The 26,158-nt window shown below is 45.5% G+C and overlaps 2 protein-coding genes across 2 annotated transcripts in view; both read right to left on the minus strand.

Annotated features, from left to right (window-relative positions):
- The window catches only part of LOC110977039 (DNA polymerase nu-like), a 79,783-nt gene extending 76,850 nt beyond the window's left edge, over positions 1–2,933 (minus strand). Inside the window, exon 1 of the mRNA XM_087144880.1 lies at positions 2,843–2,933. The gene's annotated coding sequence lies outside the window, so the exon portion shown is untranslated. The remainder of the gene's footprint in view (positions 1–2,842) is intronic.
- LOC110977041 (bone morphogenetic protein 2-like) overlaps positions 1,359–26,158 on the minus strand; it is a 28,790-nt gene continuing 3,990 nt past the window's right edge. Inside the window, exons 2-3 of the mRNA XM_022230810.2 lie at positions 17,883–18,587; positions 1,359–6,607 (exon numbers count right to left, since the gene is read on the minus strand). Of these exons, the coding sequence (XP_022086502.1) occupies positions 6,351–6,607; positions 17,883–18,587 (962 nt within the window). The 3' untranslated portion in view covers positions 1,359–6,350. The remainder of the gene's footprint in view (positions 6,608–17,882; positions 18,588–26,158) is intronic.

Consider the following 26,158-nt stretch of genomic DNA (forward strand, 5'->3'; position numbering starts at 1 on the left):
GATCCATTTGAAAATCAAGACAGGAATTGGAGAATAAGTGGTCCAATAAGTGGGAGAAACACTTATTTAAATCAACTTCGTTTACGAAGCCGTAAAGAGTAAAGAATTAGATGGGCCTAATTGGCAAGTAAACATTACGGTACGCAATGAATTACCAGTTAATTGGAATTTAAATTCTATTTTTCGTTGTGATGAGTAAAGGTTTGTTCATTTATTTGATTGGAATTCATTCTGGCTCACCGGCGTGTATGCGGTTGTGCCAGTCAGGGCGCCCTCTACTGCAGCTGTACCCGCTATTTCCATAACAACACACAGGTACGATGGTTCGGCAAAGTCCAAACATGGAGGAAGGATGGGTCTAAATGACTGGTATCGGGCCGGCAAGGTTGCAGTCATGCAATGGGATCCAATAAGATATAATGTTAGAGTTAGATTTTTCAAAGTGTGTCCCTCCTGAATGATTTCTCGGGCCACTTTCGCCATGCAACAGCACCAACGCTGCTGCAAGAGTTGGCGAGCAAGGCATTCAGTGACGTTATTCTGATTTGTGTTTTGTTCATCGTAGAACTCGTATAATGCCGACTCCGCATTAAAGAAGACCACCGTACGCAAATGAGGCAATTGTGGTATTTATCTCGCTAATGACTAACGTACAGGGTTTCAATAATTCACGGGTGGGTTCTCTCTTGCGTCGGCTTTTCGCGTGGGCAGGCCAGCCCCGCGGGCGGCAGAATACTAACAGGTCCCTCGCCGCGCTGCATTCAGCTCTTGGTCGCTCCGCTTGGTCGGTCATGCGCTCTTCAGACAGAATGCTTTTCTCGGTATAAGCTCAGGAACAAATCGGGTGCGCCGAAATAAATATTGCCGGGTTGCCGTCACAGTCTGACGGCTTCCCAATGTCGCCAGGCCAGTCCTGGGGGTACCGCTGTCGCTTCAGAAGAGCTGAATATCAACCCCAACCGCATATTTATAGGGTGTGTGAAAAAATGATACTAAAATTGGAGGACTGTGGACTGGTAAGACTTGCTGCCGATCAAAATGGCGTATAATCCAGTTGACATAGCCCATGCACCGTCGTCAAAGTGTTCAGAGGTAGCCCCCCACGCCCACAGTCGGAGGGGAGAAGCACAGAGCGTTGCTGTGGGCAAATTTAAGGCTGGGGCCAAAATTATTAGTTTCAGTGGCACACGTTCGGTGAAGTCAGGCATTTATAGCTTCTGCGATATGGTAACGGATGGAACAAGGACTCAGCTCAAAGATCAGTCAATAGAGACAACGACAGCAACACGCCACCAACGATGGCGCTGACGCAAGACGAGCACATTTTGACGGCAACACATTTGCACCGTGGAACACAGTTTACTTCACGCACTTTATGTTACATGCTCTATATTTCCAATAAATAAGTTCCCTCGCAAATAATTAGAATACATGCACAATCGTGTGGAATACTTCATGCAGACAGAACTAAAAGGAGCTAAGTACGATATCCACTATGTCAGTTTCACTGTAATACAAAAATTAATTAAACATCGTCTTCCCTCATTTATAGTTATTTTGTACACTCTGTGAAATCGTATAAGAAAGGCTAATGTACACTATTATTTACACGTTATAGATACACTTCACCTCGGAGTTCTAACAGAATACCTTTAAAATGCCAATCTATTGTAAAAAAAAAAGGGGGGGTTCTGCTATTGTTTTCAGGGGAAAAAATATTAGTACGAAGTTGTCAGTTACGGAGTGCGCAACATTCCTGGTGTGCGTCGCAACAATGGCGCATTCACTAACAATGGCATTTTCAACTTGTGCCTTATCGCTTGTTGCATTCCCTGATGGCATTCCGGGGGCTTTTAAAGTAGGACAGCAAATTTATAGGGAGAGAAAGGCACTAGTCATGGTGGCCTTTCGGGTACAAAATCCAGCTTTGAAACACTGACATTCCCATCATTTTTGTCCGGTTTTGAGATTCCGACTGCACGCCAGCCGCCAATTCGCTCTTTGCAAGCTGCCGCCATATAGGCGCGCATGCAGAGCCCTTCATCTGGCAGCTTCACACAATAAATCATAGGTTCAGTGACTCCTGAGTATGTTCCTTATGTAATTTGTGCACGTGCTGCGTTAGTTTTAATACCATGCGACTGGATAAAGCGATTCGGACACGATTATACAAGCCACCGGTGCGAGGCTCTGCATGCCCATGGCGGCAGCATGTGCAGAGCGATGTCCGCCATTTCATACAGAGGCAGATTGAGAAGAGGGTTGCAACCTCCCGTTCAGCCACGGACTAAATGGATCTACCAGTGAAATGACGGGGAGTGAGTAGGCCTACCAAATAGAAAATCCTGGACGAAGATTGCGCCGTCCATCTATTTATCTACAGTTAAACAATTACGTCGATTTCCGGTGGAGCCCCTTAGCCGGGCATCCCTTCAATACGCCCATCAACCCCTCGTTTCCTGAAAGCTAGATCCGTCCCTGTCATGAAGCCGTCTACTAACCCTAACTCCCCAGGGTGTGTGCCAAATCATATTAAAATTGGAGGATTCAGGACTATTGGGGTTAATGTCTGTGTTGTTGCCGATCAGAGACACTATGGTTACCTGCAACAGTTTGTCCCGTTTTGTTTGTGCACACGTGTACAAGACATTAACATAAAAAACAGGCTCCCGCCACTCGCAGGCCCTTTTTTGATTTAAGGCTAATTCTGAGCGTTATACAAAATGTACACGTTCAAAAAATAAGAAGCCTTTAACCGAGGAGCCTTCCAGCAAATTTTGTCCAATATTTAAATACTGGTGGTCTAATAATAGCTCTCAATTCTTTTCTACGAACTACATACCATTTCTGTCAAATCCCGGTTGGACAACCTGGAGTTTAAAACCCCCTCCGTCCTTTCTCTTGACTTCGCTTGTACTCACTGCACGTTCCAATGGCACTGATGACGGCAAACTGCTTTCGCGGTATTTCGCGAAGGAAACGCAGGCGCGGCAATGCACTGTGGGAAAGTAAAAGGTCACGCAGCGAGTTTCCGGAACCTTCGCACGGTCTGGCCATGGGGATTTTGCATTGGATCATCCTATCACGTTCGATAATCAGATTAGAATCTTTTGTAAAAGTAGAATATTGTTTTAATTTTATTATCTTATAAATTATAAAAGTGTGTAAAATAGTTTGATCTGTTTTTATTTCGGCTTTTACCGACAGACTACCATAAAAATTCCAACCGCAAATGTTCTTCTGCGTACAAGACTGTCGCATTGCACTGTTCTTCATGTATTTTAGATTTTTGGAATTAATGGGCCAAGTTTTGGCAGAATATTGCTCCTTTAGGTCAGGTGATTTTCAGTTTCCATAAGTTGATACACTTATAGCAAGTATTTTCCAAAGCCCCTTTTCCCAGTTGGATTTTTTTAAGAAGTTACTGAACGAAAAATAATACAATTTCTAAATTCTTGCACGTTATTTTTCCTATCCAAGGGTTCCGGAAGCGCGCCATCAGGGGTCAACTTTCAGGCTCTGCAAGACCGTGTGCATTCGGTATGCACGTGTCTTGCGCATGCGTAAGTGTGAGCATAGGTCACTGGGCGAACAAATGCCACCCAATGAAAGTTCGCGGAAGTTACATCATGATTCTCGGACAAACATGCAGTGGTCTCCAGTGCCCTTGAATACGATGGCGGTGAAGTACAATCGAATCCTCGATGGAACTCTATACCAAACACTACGCCGATGCACCATTAGGCAGTGACAAACCGTTGCTTCATTCCCTCGTGCCTTCTGCAACACCCTTTCCCCTTTCAATAAATCGCAGAAAAAGGTGTTGGGAAAAACCGTTCAAATGAGATGAAAAAAAAAACATTAATGAATGAGGTTACCGAATTATGTACACGATATTATTCTAACTATCTGTATTTACAAGTAAATACAAAAAAACGCACTTATTACCAATATACACCCGTAATACTGATTTGTATCAACAAAATATAAGAAAAAGTTATGTGTGAACACTTTAGAAAGTGCAATTATGATAATAGGTAAACATACAGTGGGTTAAGATAATTTGAGATAGATGTATTCATTCAAAGTGACGCCCCTTAACCTGCCCCGCCCCTTCGTGTCGTACAGTTTCGAAAACCACGTGGCAATGACGTTTGCCCTCACGTGATTTCGTGACTCTACCGTGCCGGGGGGGAGGTATTTGCAATCAAAACCCTTTTCGACATACCCCAGCTCAAGCAAAGTAAAATTTTCAAGCACCTAAAAAAAATGAAAACACAGAAGAGCGGCCTCTCTCCAAACAAAACTGAAAGAAGAGAAAATATCGCAATCTGGTAAAACAAGAGAATGCCAAGAAGGAACAGCACCTGCGTTCAACACGCATTTGGTAATAGAGTTCATTTACTGTGCGTGGAATTTTAGCGACTACATCATTCATTCTCCATGTATTACAAAAAAGCCTCGGCAAGAGAGTCACGGTGCCAATATTCCACATGTGGGATTTCTGATCACTCTAAAAGAGGAAGCAAGACGGGGTTTTCATCGGCACGGAATGCGCAATACATCAGGTACCTTAAACTTCCTTTTTATTGTTTTCGATAGATGTGCTACATGTCACACCAAAGACTGCGTCAACATCGTCCGCTGCATGTACAGCGGTAGCATTAGATCTTAGCTTCTGGCGAGGTTAGGCTGCCAGCAGGAACAATAACCAACCGGATCGCGGTCACCCCAGCCTGTCAACCGCTGGCCTTTAACGGGGAGGGAATTTCTCCCTTAAGTGCTCTTCCAAAATCTAGCTGACGGAGCCGGGGGTTGATCGCAAACGCATTTCGGGTTGGTAGATTTTTATATGAAGGGGAAGGCTAGCTTCGGGCGCTGACGCTTGCGCTCACCTGTCAGGCCACTGAAAGCTGACAGGTATGAGCTAAAAAGGGGGACCCGTCACTTTGTAGAAAGTAGAGTGTCTTGGAGCGCGAACTATTTAAAATGTACGTTTGAACCGTCTCTTCTTTTGTTCAGATTTGCTGTTAACAAGTGGAGAAAAGAAGAACATCTAGGTTTTGCCCCGTAAACATGTCTTTGCTAGAGTTCACACGAGTGGATTCTAAGACCTTTTTGAGGTCCTTCGCTGTATGGTCAACTATCTTCTTGAAAATCTGACATTATTCCAAGACGCTAAAGGCTTCCTTGATCTCTCACTCTGTAATGTCCTTATTCTCATGAAATGAATTGTATCGTGATTGCTTCAGTTTCACTTTATCCAGAGGAAGACATTGAGACGCTGGTGGCAGCAGACATACCGGCCCTTTTTCAAGGTAGTGCGCGTGCTCAGAACCATGCACGCATGCTCAGAACAACGGGGAAAGCTTGGAACTGGGTAAAAGGACTGGTATGTTTGTTGCTACCAAGCACCTCAAAGTCTCCCATCATTAATACTGTTTTGACATGAGACCTCTGGTGTCAAAAGGATTTACATTTGCACCACGTCATGGATCTTCAACAAAACCCACCCGTAACAACCTTTCGGGAAAAAAGCAAAGGTATTCTTTTCCTAGAAGAAACAGCCATAATTATGGCTTTCGGTGGTGTGAAACCCGAACTTTGAACCACCTGGACCATGGAAACGAGTAGGAAAACTTTCAGTCGTGAGAAGAGGAGTTGATCTCTCTGTCAGCCTGATGTAGGAGATAAAGGTTGGTCCGGCTTTCCATCTCTTTCTAAGAAAGCCCTCCTGGCACTACCGGTGTAGGCACGCCTTACACTTACGAAAAAGTGCGTTTTCTCTGGCCTTAGTAAGCCGCTTGACTGTCCTGTTGTAGCAGTTCAACACACCATCATGGTTGTCATACCGGCATGTTCTGACGACCTCAACTTTCTGGCGCCACAAGACTTTAGTGATTGCGTCCATTCCATCATAATGTGCCCACTCTGGGCAGTGGCCATGCACCGAGTGAAGGCGACGTGGGTCTGGGGGTATTGGAGGTGGCCGCAAATATTCATACAGCCAAAAATGGGTAATTTTGTCTAATTTGGCCAATGTTTGTGATTGGGTGGCAAAGTCTGCTTGGCAGTATCCCAAGGGGCACTCCCGTCTATGTATATAGTCGGTGTGTTCAGGTGGCCTTAAGTTTAGGCGACCTTCTAAATCCCAAGCATACACACAGCTACCCTAAATCAAGTCCAAATGAGCTAGAGACCGTCATTTTCGAACTCACAAGTACATAATTTTCGTTGAGTTGCACCACACTGACTCGTACTCGTTCAAGACGTAGAGATGGTTCGTGGCCACTTTGGGGGCCACCTCACACAGCACCGGCCAACGATCTCTCGTCCCCAGTCCCCTCCCGTCACTGGCAGCCACAGCTGGTGGCGATCATGCCGCTGAACTCCTTGAGCACTACGTTGTTGAGGTCGTCCAGGTACAGCACGTGGATCCCTTCCAAGGTGGCCGGCACGCAGCACGGGTTGGGCAGTCGCCGGTTGTTGTTGCGGTAGGTGCCCGTGTGCATGTGAAGGATGGCCTGCACCGTGGCGTGGTTTGTGGCGTTGAAGTTCAGGTCCAGCGGAAACGGGCAGTCTCCCTCGCAGTAGTTCGCCGTGTAACCTGGGGACACAAAAACAGAAAATGAGAGCCAAGGAACAAAAGAGACACAGCTCACAAATCTTGTTACCGACAGCGAATAAGATTGCTACCGGCCAGCAAACTGTGGGCCCAGTGGCAGCCGAAGACATTTCCAATTATAGTACACCGTGGCAGTAATGTGTGCTTTGATTTTGACTGTCGTGTCTCAAGCTGCGAGCGGGTCAAGTGCCATTTAAGTTTTTTTTGTGGAGCCCAGGGACATTGCTGTTTGAGTCTAAGAACTCATTGTCTATCAGGCATACGGCTGGAAACAAGGCAAGTCCAGGAGAGAGGTTTTCGACACAAAGTGATTGCATTGTTTGAGATGGTGAAAGCTAGTATTGGTATCATAGCAACGGCTACTCGTAGATTGCTTGCTCGGGTAAGGTTTTCGCTTCGGCATTAAGTTTCCGGAGTGGCCGTGTTAATAGTGAGCCGGAGATCTGGACTTCAGACACATTGAAGGAGCAATGTTTCAAATTCTTAAAAATGAAAAAAAACCTCTTACAAATGACCTATCGACTTTTCCGAGTTAGCCCCGCCCATCAGATAACTCTGTGGAATTTTGTGCGGAGTTTTTGTTTGCTCAGTTTTGAGAGTCCAACATCCATTCCGTATGTTTTGTGTGTCAGGGTGCACTGAGGCGATTCTTTACCTTATCGTCAGCTTATGCTTTTGACACAAATATTCAGATTAGCTACCGGTAATGATCTAAAAATAAATACAATTATTCCATTTCTGAGGGGCTGGGTTTTTCCCCCTAATCTGGAAAGGTACATTAGGGTGAAACGATATACGTCCAGGTTCAAGCAAATAACTGCAGGTTACAATCTGATAGTGTAACTATGCTCGAAGAGACGGCCTTGGATCGCAAATACCACAGCGCGATTTTTTTCTTCCCCCTTTTCGCCTAAATACATGTCACTTTTGCGCAACGCATACAAGGAATATTCAAACATCTTCGGGGGAATGACACGGTGGCCGGCGAGCAGTCCTGTAATGGTTTGGTTTAGGCTGTGTGGTCCACTGGCCGAGTTGTTTGGAAGTCGCTTGGGCACAGCCGGGCCGACGAAGCTCCCCCTGGAGCTTCCCGCGGCGTAAGCACCTGTCGCGCGGTTCGCTTCTCCCCGGGACGCCCGGATCAGCTATCGCTCGTTCCCCCTACCTGCACGGGGGCAACCGGGTGCACCCGAGTGTACCCTACCGACCCTGCCCGAGCCCTGAGGCTGCTGTAGTGGGTAAGCGGTCGCTCCGCGTGGTGCTTTCACCGGGACGGCACGCTCCCGTCCCACCGACACGTTCCCAGATCCCACCGGGCCATCACTCACCCTCCGGCCAAACGCGGAAGTACTTTTCCCCCTCATCGTTTATTATACATTTAAAAAAAGCGAAAATACAAAAGAGAAGCAAACGCCGTGTCAATGTTCTGCCGTTCCCGAATCCCGACCCCAGTCGCCAAGAAAATTGCGGCAGTTGACGGCGGGGCGTAACCCAAGTCCGTGGGAGAAGCGTTCAGTTTGGGTAGCCGGTCAGACGGCAGAGCGGGACCCGCTGGGGGCGGGCCACAGCGGGCCAAGTGAGCCTTGGGTTCCTCACTGGTGGGTTGAAGTGTCAACACCTTCCTTCCGGGATGAGCTGATCCAGTTTTGATGGCGTCGTTTTACTCGCACTGGGTAAAACAAAACGAAACCGACTGCCGTCCTTATTATGATTCTACGTTCTTCAATAAGGGTAATCTTTGACCACTATACGTTTCGTGCTCCTGAACAACCCTTCAGATTTTGGCTATTGGCAACGAGACGCTATCGCCTACGACCGTCACCCACTTTGTATCAATAAATGCATTTAATCTGCTCATAAAACAAGTTCTGAGTTAATGTAACTCTTTAGTATATACGTATAATACAACAGTGACTTTTCCGAAGCACAGAAGTACACAGTTATTCCGTCTCGATCGCACACAACCGTCGAGAAATTCGTCCTCAGGGAAAACACTGGTAAGGCACTGCATAACATGTCTCCAAATGATACAGCTCAGTCACAATGGACACATCAAGATGGTTCTTTAATGTCGATTAATTGTCTCCTTATTGAAATGTTGACTTCGAATGCGTGCGTTCACCCATTATGGCCCACAACGTGCGGGCTCTTCCAAGGGAAGAGGCAGAAAAAAAAGAGCGAAACAAGGCCTGGGCCACACTCGAACAGGCGCTGCCGTCCGCCAACGCAGCGCATTCCAGACAATATTGAGAAAATATTTTGGGAAGATTATTAGTAATTTCGCTCCAGATGGCCTCGCTACCGGGGGTTAATGCGCACTAATAGGGAAATTTGTCGACAGGTGTTGGCGGAAGTGACACTGTTGTTAACTGGCAATCCAGGAGAAAACTGTTCCCGTGGACTGAGACCAGACACTACAGAGCTAGAACTTCTACAATATTCTTGTATAGTTCAGTTATTAAGAGCCCACAGTAAGTGACCTCTTCACCTTGATTCATTTTTACAACAGCTAGGTAAAAACATCCAAATCCACCGTCTCCGCTGCATGGAATCGTATACTTGTAACTATCTCTAGTCTGGAAGTCAACGCTTGAAACTAAATTCTTTATTAGACCTTATGTGCTAAATACTCCCATGATCCTAAGGGGCCTACACAGACTAGCCCCTGTCGGAGGTGTAATGACAATCGTTTCATTTCAAGAAATGAAACAGGATCGAGATTTAATGCCACGGACACTGTGGTCAAGGCCTGATCAAATAGATCACGCGCCCCGAAGCCTCTTTTGTCCTAACTTTTAGTGATACTGGAGAGTATGGTAGACACGGGCCACGATTTCTGCCCTCGCAGCACTGCACCTGTGGCTATGACATCTGTAGCTATGACATCTGTGGCTATGACATCTATGGCTATGACATGTAGCGCCCGTGAAGCAAGGGGAAAGGGCTATCCGGCCTCAGCAATAGAGGCTTTGCACGGTAAGCCATCTTTCAGAGCAGCTCTTGATTCCACGGGGTAACCTCCTTTGTGCATACTCGTGGAACAAAAGACACTGGCCTGCAACATGGCAGCCGTGCAAACCCTCTATGTGCATGAACTTTTCCTTACAAGGGCTGGCCGACGGATGCACACTTAACAATGGTACTGAGCCCAACTTGGCCCCTAACGTGGGCTTCTTTCCTGCCCCAAAATTGCAGAGCTCCGGATCATGTTAATGGTTACGTGCAGAAAGCATGCCTTGTGCGCCCATGCGCCCAATCGCGCTGCACGTGGTGAGGGAATTATAAGTTTAAGGACAGGTCATCGTCCTTAAACTTTTCTACTGAAAGCTATAGTGATTTCACATGAGCATGTTTGAGGTTATCAATGTACTGTGTTTGAACTGGTAAGTTTGCCACTGGAGATCCTTTATTGAGGGGGGAAAAATTAGTTACAGTTCATTAATTTGACGGTTCCTCCACGCCAAGCGGAATTTACAAAGGCTACACGTTTGATAGTTTTGTGGGCATAATGCTCGTTTTGTGGGCAAATAATGTACTCAACGCATATCTGTTGCAGCGTCGGCATACACATTGATGGATGGAAGAATTTTAAAACCTCCACACGGCTGTGACTGAAAGGAAAACGAACTGCCACGTTGATTGTTCATGGTTGTATAACTGTTGTCGCATTGTCCCAAGAACGGTGAACGCCTGATTCTTTCCTCAAACTCGAAATTTTCAGCTCCAAACAGAATCACTTCGCCAGAACGACATCTAAGAGCTCTGTATAAAACGGCCGCTTATGAGCCGCGCCGTTTGAATGCATGCACTCTAATTGTACAATACTCGAACATTTTGATAGTGCTATTGCAGTTTCCGCGGAGTGTCATTTTACTCCAAGCATTGACTCTATTCACTAAAGGGCATAAAATATTGCATATCATCTCTGGGGGTGACCCTGGGGCTGTTTTTAGAGACTTTGGTGTCGCCTGCAGTCAAAGGTATGCGGTAGATAGAGTTTTGTGGGGAATGAACTGAGATAGGCCCCTCTATGGCAATAAATAGCTGTTTAAAATCAACAATGAAGCAAAATCATGAAGCTTTTTTTTAAAGCTTACACGTCGCACCCCGAATAAAAAAAAAGGCATTTTGGGTGTCCACGTTGATAGTGTGGTCACCGTTAGCCAAAATCCACTGGGGCACTATGCTCACAAACTGTACCCGTTCGCTCGGGTTCAGTGTCAAGTTGCTGTAATTGTCGAGTGCGCAGTTTTCGCAGGATTTCCATTCTCATGAACCATGACGTATTTCCAGCCGTAACTGTTATTGTTAACGTATGTTGGTATCTCGCCGTTCACATACGTCCCACATCAACAGGTCTTATAAATTTTTCCAGTCTTCCTCGCGCGAATAGTGTCAAATGAGATCACATTTTGTAACAAATACCAGCTATGCGCAATTAAAGGTCTCCAAAGTCCATGATGAATACAGAGTTCATTTAAAGAATTTTTCGCATTATTTTTTTGTCGCAAAACACCGGAGAAAAAGACAAATACACGTTCCACTTCACTTGTGCGGTGAATGCCCCCCCCCAAGCATTGGGTACCTTGGCATTTCGAACACAAATACCGATTCTCTGTTGCTACACTTCCCCTGACGATTTTTTTTGGGGGGGGGGCTTTGCAAATGGAACGTCAAAAATTCTCAGCAAGGCCGTATATACTCAAAACAGATTTATTCAGAGTGCGGGAGATGAAAAAATAATGTTCCTTGATCCTCTGCACGAGCTGACTCAAGGCGATCGTGGAAAACAGGTCACAAACCGGGGCAAAGTCGATCTTTAAGCAGCACAGTTAGGCTGTGCGAGTGCTATATATAAAACAAGCCGTTTGAATAAGATGTTTCGGCTAAGATGTCTCTAAACTTCCGTTGCATCCAGCTCGACACGTTGGCCAAACAGGGTATTTGCGCGGGAATGGCATCCATGTAATAGCACATCCTCACTTTTTCGTGTTAATTAAAGGTAAGCGAGGTGCGTGCGGTGATGCCAGATAAATATACCGCACTGAAACAAAGGCTGCATCCGAATCTCTTGTCTAGAGCTAGGTCTAGGTCTTCTCTCCATTGGGAATGCGTGGAGACGCGTAGACAATAGACCTAGCCGTAGCTCTGGAAGCCCGTTTCGGACACGACCAAAGGCCCTAATATGAATTAAATGGATACTAATCAGTCGCTTGGTGGCAGCCAACACGCCGCCACGGTGTTGTGCGCATGCTCAGAATTAAACAAACAGAAAATGGCAAAAAAGTGCGTCGATGGTATGACGAGATAGGCAGCCATAATCTCTTATTTTCAAGGTTACGATTATATTCCAAGTTGAAAATCTGAGGCCTTTATTTCATGTATACCTGGCAAGTAGAAATCGTTCTAACCTTGTCAGAAAAGCTTCCACAAACTCGAATGACAACGAGCAAAACTGCATTTAAATTGCCTTGATATAAATCACTGTAACTAAAAAAAAATTCTGTGGAAAATGGGAAGGAAACCCTTTTGAAAATCAGAATATTACGAATTAAAAAAGTGACAGCGCCGATCATTGAACCAATTTATATCAACCGACGGCAGAAAAAAAACACAAGTATGAAAAGGCCAAACATGTGTGCAGAGTGTCGCGGACAAAAGACTTGACGTCACTGTGCGTTCGAACTTGTTTGGAAATGTCATTATCTCTTTACTTTCTCTGAAGGCAGTTCAAAAACCGGTGCTCTGTCGTGCTGCAAATAAAGTTGTGGCAGTGTTATGCATGTTTCTAATTGTGGTACTCGACACTGGTGGATTCCACAACTTACTCCCACATGCAGCGTGGGCCAACAAATTTTGTAATGACATTTCAAGCTTTCCATCAATTCCAGTACCTCACGTGACCATTCATGCGCTACCCACAGTACGTGTGTCATTGTGTACGGTAACTATGGGCATTAGCATTGAGATCGTACCTACATTACGGTAATGTCGTCGATTTCCATCTCCGTTACTTCGTCGAGGCCAGTCTGGGGGAAAATACGATTACGAAGCCTCAAAAAAGTTCCATGTCTACAAGGAGTCTATGGAAATTCAATGGCGAGCCCATATTTGAGCTTCCTTTGGCAGGGAAACACCTCCGTAACAGTTCCAGCTAAACGTTTATATGAAATTCAGAGCTTCAATGTTTGTTCTTAAAAAAATGATAATTGCAATATTACAAACGCATTCTTCGAAGAGGGTTCGATAGCAGAGAAAATGTGCAGGGCAGGGGCAAGCTAAAAATCAAATGGTTGCATTCATACTGACTCCAACTGTAAATTTCGCCCACGGTATATAACGGGAACGTTCTAAGGTGCCTTGGATCCCATGACCTTTAAATTCGATTCAAAATTTACCTTTCCGGTCCCGTGCACACGTCCCGCTATGACGCCACGATTGTCCGACATTTCCGGTGAAGGGGGTTCACAATACGAAGCACTGAATATCATTCGCCGGAGATCTAACCTGAAAACGTATTCCCTTTTGGCAACACAAAATAATAGAGGATTCTGTCTCTCTTTCTTCCGAAAGCCGAAATTTCAAATGAAATGTTTGTGTGCACCGGTTGAAAAGGACTCCAGGCTTTAGAAACAGATATTGATAGCCCAAATGTCAAAACTTTCCCATAAGAAGATCGTGTGACGAGCCCCATACCACGTTCTCCATGTTAATCGCCCGTGACTCTTGTTTTAGCTGCGTTAATAGCTACTACTGACACCCTTTTGACCCGGTACTGCTGATGCCTACGGGCTCCGAGCAGGACCAAAATTGGGGGTAATTCTCCTAGCAACGGAGGCTCCTTTGGCATAGTAACTGCGCATTAATTGCTGCTTCACGAACGACTATGAAGCACAGGAGTTGCAGTCGCATCACTACGAACAAAATTAGCACTCTTGACCAACACAGTTTTTTTTTCAACCGATGGGGGGGGGCTCCTGCTAAGGCAGATACAGAAAACAGAAGGTACCCGGTCGTAGGCTGCAACCCAGTATTAGAAGATTGTTCCAAGGAACGTTTTCGCGTTCTCTGTGAGACTGTGCAGACCTTCTTTGAAAGCACTGCAAAAACTATTTGGAAATTTAAACAGTTCAATGTTGAGGGCTAGACACGAAAGCTCGTTACGGACCCATGTGGGGTGCGGTGTGCATGCATAGACCCGATTAGGCCGGCGCTTGACGTAATGCGAAACTTGCTTTGGCGCAACGTGAACCGAAAGCCACAGCATGCTGGAAATATTGTCACGTGACCAGAGAGCCACAGACGGCGAATATAAACTAAAAGAAATAGTTGCTTGATTTAGGAGAAAGACGACTTAGTTCCCACATGAGAGAACTGTTGTCCCAAACAACCCATGCAGAGACGCCCGCAGTCTGGGACCCAATGGTACGAAAGTCTCTACCCATCGTATGATGTTGCTGACTCAGGCCTCGCTGAACGATCCTTAAACTGCCACACCCACCCTTACACCATCTATGTGAATTTGCGAAAACTCACAGCAAACTTTTTGATGGTACTTTATGCACGGTAATTTCAACATCGGTGGAATAATTTTAGGCGAGTTCCCCCGAATCATATCTCCAACGAAAAAAAAATTCACGTTACATATTCCATCGGAGTAGGAGGTGCGAAGTGTCAGTTATGAATGAATCCTTCATGTTTAAAATATTTATATGACTCCGCAAAGAGACGTGTTTGTTCAAGTCTGGACAATGATGCGGTATTTTAGCAGTTTTTTTTCGAAGAACGCCTTTCTTCACATTTAAAAGGTGTTAAGGACTCCATCCATAATGGTTAATTTGGGGCAGATCTTCGAATGAACAAGAAGCGCTCATGCAGACAGCGCTGACGCCGTTTTCTATACAGGGCTGGGAGTCATTGCCCCCCCCCCCCCCAAAAAAAAACACCACCACTTCTGCTGTGCAGTCGGCGAATTGTTGTCGTACATGATACAAGGATAACCAGCCTATGGCTATTGCGGTGAACCAGACATTCACAGTCAGAGACGTCCTTCACCTTCCAAACTGAGAATCCGCTGATGTGGCCGACATTGTTGAAAATGTAATGTATTTTTCGAAGTTACATAAACATGGAAGTTGCCATGGCTGTTCAGCTCCGAACGGCACATTGACATGTCTCTCAAGGAAATTAAGGGAAGTTTTTGACGAATTGTGATTTGTTTAGCCTAAATATCTCTGTGTTATTAAGATAAAATAGGTTGGCACTTACTTCAATCCACAGTCTGAATGCACGGTGCTATATGACTAACTTCGTATGTTAGTCTAAGAGCGGTTAACTTTCAGTTTTATTTTTTTTAACTACAAAAACACCACACTACAAAAATCCATTCCGTCTTTATACCAGTTTTCAAAAAAGCTTTGTTTGGCACTGTTCCCACGACCTTTACTTTACAATAGATTTCTTTTGACGCGTCCTCCGATACTGATATTAGAATCGAAGCTTGTTCGTATGGACTCTGTATGGACCTGTCTAAATCGTTTACAGGAAGAATCGACACAGTGAGTTCAGTATTTGGCAAAACAAGATGGGTGTCGGTGTCGAGAATCGAAGCACTGCCGTCATCACTGTGTCGCAGCTGGCTTCAGAACGGATCGTAAGGGGGGGTGCTTTTTCTGTATGGCACAGACCATATATAAAACACACTGCATCGCGACAGGTGTGTTGCCCGATATGATGATGGACACTCAAGTACAGTAAACCAGGTAGCGGCGAGAAAGGTCGCCGTTGCGAGCTCCACGATCCATGGAATGCGCCAAAAGTGGAGGCGTGTAGGTCGTCACCAATACAGGTGTGCGTTTTTTCGTCCCGTAGGCCTACGCCTGAAATATCCTGAAGCAGTGGCCATCTTGGATAATTTTTTTTACAACATCAAGTGGCGCTTGGGTGCCAAAAAGGTGAAGCGTGTTTTAACGCCAAAACCACACCTCCTTGGTTTGCACGGAATTAATCAAGTAATCATAATAAATCATACTTCTGTTTGTTATCCTACGGATCCACAAATGCTTCATTCTGAACGAACCAAGGGCTAACTGGTACACTAGTAAGACCTCAAACTGGTCCAATCTAGTCTCGTTATTAAACAAAATGTTGAATAATGTCTGTATTTCTTAGTGGAGAACTACGATAACATACACGCAGACCTCTGTTGTCTGTTAAAATAACTTATTGCCTGAAGGAACAATCTGCTATAGTGCACAACGAAACTAGTTCAGATATGCTATTTTGGGGCATTTCTGAGTCCTCGCAAATCTGACGAAAAACTACAGTATGCTAATAAATCAAGACAGGAAATTATAGTGCCATTTGATTGGTGCATAGGCTGAGTGTCCAAGTATTATTGGCTCTGGAAGTGGAAAGAATCCACAGTAATGCATAGGGGTGGCATAGACCTCGAGGTCAGGCACCCCCCCACCACAACCACCACCACTACCGCCAACACCGCCCACCGTTTTCAAGACCTGGGTTCCCATTTGTCAAGCGACACCACAATATAACACCTGTTGATATGAACCGTCAATTTGACTAGTCTTGTCTCTATATGTCCTTTGTTATTACTTGCAATTTACACGGCACTTAAAGGCTTTGGGGAGCCAATAGCATTAGGTTTGATAATTAACAAGGGGATGGCAATTTTGAGAAAACGAGAAAAAAAAACGGCCAAATCCATCCCGAGTTGTGTGGCCTTTTAAACTAAATAAATGCGGGTTCAAAGAGAGAAAGAAATTTGATGAATGACCGTGACAGCACCAGAAAGTTCTTCCCGTTACACTTGAATGCGGGCGGCATGGTGGAGCGGTTTCACTCTCATGGAAAACGGACACGCTGTCGGTCCTTGCTCCCTGCCTCTGACAAAACACCAATCTCGACCGCCCTCCTTTGTTTCTCCCCTACACCGTTTGGGAGCAATTCAGCTTTTGCGATGGTGGTATACAGCCCCAGGGTCCAAGCGGACTTTGCTTTGGAAATGGATAAACGAACACTAAATCTTCGCGTTTGCTTTTGTCCGCCCGACCAGGGGACCTGCCTGTACGCCGGACGCGATCCGCTGCCGTCAGCTTCGCCTAATCCAGCACTTTCGTGTCATTACTAAAATTGTTATTTTTCTGTCGGCGCGCTAACGGGGGACCGAACGAAACAAGACAGAAAGCCTTGCGGAATAATACCGGAGGTTCCTAGGGCCAGAGTGCAAGCGCCTTTTTAAAGGGTTCCCGACTACCCTGTCATTTTCCTATTTAGGATGTAACTAATGTGGGGATCGGGTGGTGGGAGGGGACTTATCAGCACCCGGAGACTGAAGGGGCCTTTTCAATCGGCCGGGCCAACGGGTTTGCACTGGTGGTCCCGACAAGACGACTGTCGACATATTGATTCATTGCTGCTTGCTTTGGCTTAATCAATATTTGCTTTGCGGCATATCCCAAAAGTCGTTATTATTGTGACATTTAGTTGATCCACAGCAGTGACTTGGGATTCTGATCGCTGGCTGCCTTAACCGACATTTATGACAGCCACTGCTAGGAAGGGTTTCGTCCAACACATTTAGGTATGATGGAAATCAGCACAGTCTACAACGCGACAATTAAACGCGTACCAAACTTTTTTCTCTCTTGATAATATTCCCCAAGGGCAGATCCAGAGGGCCAAGAAGGGCCATGACACCCCCCCCCAAAAAAAGACCCGAACACTCTTTTTGAAAATATAATCAGAGAAAGGCGAACATTTTGGTCTATTTCGTTTCTCTTTTTCTTTAATAAAAAAGTGCAAAAAAAAACACCAAAGTAGCCTCACCTCTCGAAATGGCAATCTAAGAATATATGGAAAGGAAGTTCAAGCTTTTGTCCCCGCAAAACACCCTACCCCCGGGAGTCTTGATCTGCCCTTGTATTCCACGTGTTAGCGTCAGGGGATGTTGCCATTCAAGTCCAGAAAAAAAAGGGCATTCCAGTTTCATTTCTAGTTAAAGTGGACCGTGGACGTTTTATGTATGAATGATTAAGGAGCGGTGTAATTCCTAAGCGCACCCACTGGGGCTTCTTTAGATAGACGAAAACCCCCAAAAGAATACCCTTCCACAACTTCATTTCTTTGTAAGGACATGAGGTTACTCTATTTCGACAAAAACAAGACTTGCAGCTGGAACCCAGGATTGATTCGGAAATGTGAGAATGTTTGGGCACGCGATGATCAAGGAACTTACCGTTTGGCGCTATGACCCAATTGCTCCAGCCGATGACTTTAAAATCGACGTAGTAATCGTACAGTTTACACTTGTCTCGTCCTCTGTTTCCTGTCCGAGAGGAGGCTCTCCTCTTCTGTCGGTCCGAGCGCTCTGTGTCTGGCTCTGGGTCGGCTGCCTCATCACTCCCGATACTCCGGGATAGCTGTCTATTCCTCCCTGATTCCTGAGATGACGAGGCCTCTGCCCCTGGTAGCGTAATGTCGCTGACTAAAACGTTTTTATCGTCTAGGAACAGGACCAGCAGCGGGCGGCGGTCTTTGTGCTTGGGGCGGGGCCGCTTGGAGAACACCACGGCCCCCTTTGGGAGCTCCGCCTCGCTCTTTATTCTCATCTCGAAGAGTTTGTCTGTGGAGATATTCAGGTGACCACGGCCATCGAAGGCACCGGTGACGTTGAAGTGGACCCAGCCCCGGTGGGTGAAATTCAAGGCCTTGCGGTCCATCAGGGTCCGGGACACGGTGGGCGGGCCTCCCAGGATGGGGTCGATCCTCCGGCGGAGTTCGTAGAGCTCGCAGGTGACCTGGCTCGGCAACATGTCGTCCGTCCAACCGTCAAGGGGTCGGGGCTTCTGTTTGTAGAGCTGGAGCTCTGCAGCTAAGACCGTCTCTCGGGCCAGCACGCTGCTCGTATCGAACAGGTATCTGCGACGAGACGACTTTGTGTCTGCGTGGAGAAGAGACGAGTTCAAGTGGGTAAACAGTTGGCGCCAAAATGATAGTCGGGTGCCAAAGTGAAAGCGAGACAGTCCCATGAGTAAATAGTATTCCATAAAACAGAGAAAAATGAGATCTTGAGCGGTTTCAGAAACAAATCCTGATATTTTCATTCGGTCAATGCTCTCTGCTCTCGTGATGTTGATAGTGCGTGAAGACAAAGTGTCTTTTGCAGCCCTGACAAATTTTTTGGGACACAGAACAACCCATTTCGGCACTGTGCTCGTGCCATGAGACTGGTTTTTAGTATCGCAAGAGCAACAGCCACTTAACTTCGCTGGTATCCATGTGATAATGTATTCCCCAGACATCGGTGAGGGCTGGCGCTCTACAGTCATCTTATCTTACACGTGCTGCGGTTAAGCCAGTTGTGCCCGGTCTCCAGGTGGATGGTCTCTGGCCACGTGTTTTGCATATCTCGCAAGTTATTGCCATGATTACGCTCGGATTGCGCGGGAAAACAAACATTGGAGGGAAAGCGGCCGCATTGGGCAGGCGGACTGACATTCTGACAACCGCTGACCGGTTAATGCTCGGTTAGGTTCTGCTTCTAGCAGTTACCTTAGTAAGCAAGTAAATGGCATGGCACCTCAATGGAAATAAACCATTTTTCTCATACGCTTTTTTGGCACATCAGATCTGTTAATCAGCGACCAAAAGTGAGATCCATCTTTTCCAGGCGAATTTCAAAGAGAACTTGAAATGGCAACCACGTCATCACTCTACGGACCCCATCCCCACAAGTCATCGCGAACCACGTTACTTGACTCATTCGGTAATTCCAGAAGGGAATTCCACACACGTTGTTGTCAGCGGACAACACCCCGCTATCGCATGTCTTGCAAATTCACACTTAAACTGCTCCGAGAACAAAATTTCTTTTCCTTTATCCTGAGACGCACTAGCACACATATGCAGCAAGGTATGAGACGGAGAGAACCCCCCCCTGCTTTGTGTTGGTCATTGTCTCGCTGGAATCTGGGGAATTCCTTTCAGACATCTTGGGGGGATGTGTTTAGTAACAATAGTCTGGAATGTGTGTAGGGATTGGACATGTAAGGGGGGCACCCCTCGGTCTCATTTCTCGCCAAAAATGGGTTACTGATGCCGTGTTGGCACGATCTTGTAAAACACATGAAGCGCAGCGGGCACAAAACCACACAAATGAATTCAAATCCGGCAGCGGTCATTCACTTAGTAAAAACAATCAAAACGGTACAAAAATTTCAAGCCGGGTAGCCCTTATCGTTTGTACACGATTCTTGAACTGGGGTGATTTTTCTTTGGCAAAAAGAAAACAGCGATAGGAATACTTGAAATTCCTCTGGCCTTTCTGCTGCTGGAAGAGCTAAAGAAAAAAATATATGGACGCGCTGGCTTGTCTCTTTGTGCACATCAAGGCACTGCATATTGTAATTTTGCAAAGGCGAGGCGTATTTTAGCTAAATAATTTATTGGGGTTGTCGGTTGTGGGTGGTAAATAACGCTGGCGACCTTCCATTGATTGTGATGACAAGGTCAGCAGGGTTTAAGCTGACAATATGCCCCTGAAAAAAATCTTCTGATGCATTATTTTTCTTTCTTCTGTTACTAACAAAATGACAGATTTAGATAGAGGCCGGCCTCTAGAGGACCACGCGGTTCGTCTTTAGTGCCAAAACAGATAGACGAGAAGAATGGAGGACAAAAAAACCCGTCCCCAACCGAGAACAATCCCTGGACGCGGTGAAATGTCCTTGAAGGATGCAAGGATTTTGCTGTACTGTGCGGTGTTTGTCGTCAATAAAAAACATCATGCGCGCGCCTGTGCAGGGCGCTTTCAAACAGTCTCAGCACGGTGGTAAACGAGACGTGCGATCAGTAGCGATCAAATTAATAAAAACGCCCACTTCAATCGCAATTTCAGTACATGTGGCCGTGCATGTACAAGCTATCATTCAACCGGTCCTATCAAAAAGGTTACGGTACGATCAGAACGGCGGCCGATGTAAGGCACCAGACTCAAGCAATAACCTGTGACGTCACGCTGCCTAAGTATTCTCGTGCAAGCCATCCATAACCATGGAAGGCGCCGCTGGTGGTCATTTTTACCACGTCTCCTGACGTCAAATCTAGATTCCTCGTGCACTACGAAATTTATCCGTAAGCTCTTTGGAGTCATCAACACCCTAATTAATTTAGGCTCCAATGAAACAAAACAAAAAAGTGGAAGAGAGGAAGCGCTGACGTGACATACATAACCAAAAAAGATGCTTCGCTAACAACTTGCAGTCGGGTTGCTAAATATACCTTTCACTTTATGGCAATTTTATGGCCATGTAAAATTAGACCGCTCCTTTGGCATATATACTCAAACAAGGCGACAAGTGTTTCATATCTAGATGTGTCCGTTCAAGATCTAGCTCGTCTCTATCCCCGTAACACAAAATCCATGTTTAAAGAAAACAACCTGGGAAGAAACAGAACTTAAAATGGCGCTGCGAAGGCAAGCCCCCCCCCGCCCGACACAATTCCATTCATAAACACACTTGCCCCATTTCCCCAACCCGTGGTCGGTTGCTGAGCGAAGGCGAGAGACAGCACCGGGGGCCAGAAGGCCAAACCCCTCCTTGTGAGGCTCGCCCCGCTCCGCTCGATGACAGAGGGCCGCGGAGTCGGTGTGTTGCCTTCGGGTTCGAACTGGGTAAGTGAACTTTGTCGCTAACAATAACAGGCACTTTTTTTTTTTTGTGGGTCTACACTCAATACACTCGATTCAGGAATGATTTCGGGATAGTCTGTAACCACCCCGCAGCCTTCACGACATAAAGTTTGTTTTAAATAGGCAACTGGTGGTAAGCTCAGACTCGGTATTTTATTGTGCATTTTATGAGTTTCTAGGAAGATTTGTAAATATTTTGCCAGTGGAATCGAATGACTTATGAACCATTTTGACAGGCAAGGTAAGTATGCAAACTTTTCTTCCGTACAAGCAAACGTATTAAGTGGCGCATTTGTAAAAACATGTTTAAGGCAAAGCTGGTCTTCGCCGATTTGTTTTGAGACCTTCAAGTCATCGATGGTGCTGTCAATCAATGACTCGTTACACTCGACACCATGGGAGGGCAAAGTTGACGCAACAACAGCCAGGCAGACAACGAGAACTCCAGAGTAATGTGCATCGTGCATGAACCCGCAATAATGCAATCCAAAAGCAGAGATAGCATTTCAGCATTTTCTAGCTCGACAGCTTTTAAAAGTCTCCCGGAAAGCGAGCGGTATCCTTGCGGACCTTGAAAGGGGTGAGGATTTCCGACCGTTTACGGACAATGGAACCGATTCGCGACACAAGTGCCTCCAATCTCGGACGCCGGATTAGGACAAATCAGCAAATTCCCTCATCGCAGCGGGACGCTGCCTCCGTCAGATTAAAGATATAGTTGAGGCAACGAATGGAAAAGATGAATGAGGAACAGTTGTATCCCCATTTGTAAATCCGTCTTGGGTCATACATCTGTTGCCTTGTTCTTCAGTATTTATCTCCCGTCTGGTTTAGATCCACCCAGTAGACCCCTTGGAACATGCTTGGAGTAAGCGCGCAACAGTTCACATCCCAAATCGCTGTGTATGCACACATTGCATGCTCGTTTTCTGTGTGAATGACTGATCACATTGCAAATACTTGTCAAGTAAACGTGCAGTTGGTCCGTTCCGCAGTAGTGTGTGTGAGTGCGCTTTTGCATACAAGAAGCAATTTCACTCAGAAGCACAGCTTCTCTCTCTGTATTGTGTCATCGGTACCGCTACTTGCTTTTGAAAATGAGTGTCGAAATCGATAAATTTCAGAGGTGAAGCCAACACCGGAAGACCTGTACAAAAATGGGCAAACACGTTCCTAATTATGATTGAAAGGGCCACTGAAACTGGTTTGATCTTTGAACTCCTTTTTTTTTTTGGCTATCGTAGGTGGATAGCACAAACCTCAATTGGTGACCGCGCTGCAGATGTCACTGGAAAGGGCACAATGCCCTAGGGCTAGTTTGAAATTGAACAATCTAGCTTTGGTCAGTTGGTTGTTTAGTTGGCAATACCCTTATCTGCTTTGCCAAAACTCAGGTATCGAGAAGTACAAAGAATCTAAGTATCACGTGCTTTGTTGTTACTATCACGGAATCATATCTGCACCTTTATTAAATATACAAGAATATGAATATGTTGTACCCATGGGCTTGTGCATGCGTGTCTTTTGGAAGACGCTGGGCCCAAGGGCAGATCCGGGGAAAGCAACGGGAGACACGCCCCCCCCCCCGCTCCACAAAAAGGGCCGAAAAATTAATTTCAAAGATATTTAGAGAGGGGCAAGATTTTCGGTGTATTTCATTTCCGGTGAGTAAAAAGCCAGAAAATGTAGCTTTACCCCTTAGGAAGGCCACAAAATTACAACCCCCAAAAAATCACATTTTGGATCGCTAAAACAGGTTGGCGCCCACCCACCCCCCAAAAAACCCCGCCCTTACATGTGCCCCAAAACAGTTGAGCTGGGCTCATTGCATTAGTTGAAGATTTTGAAACCGCATAGCACTGAAAACAAACTCATTACAGCAACGAAGGGACACGCGCTAAATTGGTTTCCGCAAAACATTCGTATAAGGTCGGGCCGGAGCGTCCTGAGTTTGCTTTGGCGAAGGACTTGGATTTGAGGAAGTTTCTGACAGTTCGGTTTCATGGTTGTATATCAACGGGATTTGATAGAACAGCGAACAAGACCGCCAGCTTTAGAGAGAGAGAGAGAGAGAGAACAAGTGTCGTCCGTGCACACTATGCACCCAGTCGCGGTGATATATTTACGCAATTTCATTGTAAGGTTTTGTAATACACCCGGTGACTTGCTGTGTATTTATTGTGAATATCACTTCTGTCCTTGGCAATTTGACATGAGCCCAGCTTTCTATACCGCGGAAAAGTCACTAACCCACGTGCACATCGAAGTCACAGGCTTTTTAGGTAATTTCAAGTTCATTGTCATGGTTTATTCTTCCCGTGTGCCGGGCAATCACTCACGCGCCGTTCCCTAGATTTTTCGGCTAATTTTACCAACCCCCTAAAAAATATTGTTCCTGTCTTCGGTGAATCGACAAAACAGAGTGAATACTTTGTGAGCCTACAATGCCAGCTAGAAGCCAATATGAAATGCGCCGGGAGTAAAGAAAGGTTCCCCAGTCTATAGAGATCACCTTTTGTTCCCCTACGATCTCTGAGGTCGACCGTTTCGTAAAGCAGGCATTTGCCGTGGGTCTAGCCGGGACCCTCGGTCTAGAACTCGGAAGCATATTTGCTCGAGCGCCGAGGATTTTTTTTTTAACCTCTGGTGTATTTATTTTGAGTCTTTTTCATTTTTTCCTCACAGATGGTCTCATTCCTTGGGCTAAACAAATTCCGTCCGACACTGCTTTATATTGTATTGAGCATGCCTCCGATGTCACTGCCTCGTTGCTGTGATGCGGGCGAGCGGTTCGCCGTCACGTGCGCCGTCTGTGTGGTTTTCGCGCCAATGTTTAAACATTGACATTTGCCAAATTGAGTTAGGGTCACGTCTGCCATGAATACAGGCTCCAAGTTGACTTGCAAAAAAATCCATAGCATGGAAAACCGCTCATGTATTTCCTGAAAAACGACTTCACTGCATAATATAAATCTCAGAGGAGTTTAGGTCTATCTCTTCGAATAAAACCTGATGCAGTAACAGCGGATCCTTCCCCTACAATTTTTTTCCATGTAGATGACTTTCTGACCAATATAGAGGGTGACCCAAAACGCAGCTCACCAGTAAAACTTATTTTCTCTCAAAATAATTGTCAAAAGTTTGTTGTTTTGGTATAAAAGCGAATGTTGATATGTGATACTCTCTGGCATGGTATATTATAGGCATTATTTTTAGTTAATACGGCCCAAATGTCCGAGCATTGCGACTTTTGTGATATGCTGGAGACTGCATAAGCAGCGGGGTGTCCAGCCTCTGGTGTCGGGGGGGGGGGGAGGCGGGCAAATTCAAAAGCGAATGCGGCTTTGGCTCATTCAATATGATGTTGGGAGAGAACAAATATCAAAAGCCTTACTCGCATTCCTGACATTCTTGCTTTTATTTCACGGTGTTGTTTTCTCAAGGTCTGGGGGCTAATATTTGATGAATAAATTAATATAGCGATTACTTTCCTGGAGCATTTTTTTGTAAAACCAAAATCCGTCTGGGGGGCAAGTTGACCTCCTCGCTTTCGCCGCTTAATACACCACTGTGTATAGGTCTATTAGAACACCAAATATGAAGCCCAGTCTTTTCTTTTCCTCGTATGGGTTATTCAATTTGACTTCTCTACTGGTATAATTACTTTTCTTCATGCATCGGCGTTCAGAATTCACGCACTGAAGCCTGGGAGATCATATTATTATGCTGCTATTATACATTATGACAAATAAGAGGATTTTGTTTGCTTGCACTTGGCACACATGATCAGTCACTTTCAAACTATGGAAATTGGGTGGAAACACGCTGTCCGATTCAGGCTACATACGTACCCCTTGAAACTTAACTTTATGTAAATCAGTAGGACTATCACAATAGTCAAGTAACTCAACCCGGGTATACAACTTTCTCGAATTTCCAAGTTTTGGTCCGACCATAATCAGACTTTCCTATAGGTTAAGTAGACTTTTATCCCCGTACCCGACCGGTAGTTTCTTGGTTAAGGCAACAGCCAAAGTTATTGGGAAATAGGAGACCATACATGCGCTGTTTGTCTCAGTAATGTGGTCAATTGGACAGCATCTGCTCGGTGTAATCTAATCAATCCGCAATTCAGTTCACACCTGCTCCAGCGTTGCAAAATGGCCAAGATGGCCTCACCCATGTCACGTGATTAAGCCCTCTAAGTCTTGGCCCCCGTGCCATCAGAGGTCAGGGTTACGGGTGAGATTGACGTCACATCATAGAATATCCCGATTTGGTCCAATCTGTCCAATTCGACGAATTCTGTTTTATTCAATACTATAGTTATCACAATTTTTTAAACTCGAATTCGACTGAAAAAAATCCGAGTAGTTTATAAAGGTTTCATTTATCACAAAATACGTATACTAAAGAAACTCAATTTCAAAAGTTACTCTCAATCGAATTGAGTTTTTCATTTTCCTGTTCTGTCGCTTCGTCAGTGTTGTTTAATTCCTCCGGAATGTGTAAGACCATTGTGTCCGCATCCTCGAGTGACAATGATAGCGTAATTACTCAATCTTTGTGAGTATTTTGACTGGGTTGTATCCAAACAGTTATAGGCTCCAAACTTTGTTTGGTCGAGCGGCCCTTGCGGAGCAGCCCTATTGAACATTAGAAAGGACTTCGGCGGTGCTCGGCTTACTTCATCTAGTAAACTTTACTCAACGACACAAGGGAATAACAGCGCAAAACAAACATCAGTGAATGGGCTACTTTCCCTTAAGGAGCTCTCGCGCAGTTAGCGTGTGTGCACGGGGATTGAATGCAGAGGAACT

The sequence above is a fragment of the Acanthaster planci genome, linkage group LG13, assembly GCF_054643075.1.
Source record: "Acanthaster planci isolate LZ-2023a linkage group LG13, COTS_SCS, whole genome shotgun sequence".
Lineage (NCBI taxonomy): Eukaryota > Metazoa > Echinodermata > Asteroidea > Valvatida > Acanthasteridae > Acanthaster > Acanthaster planci.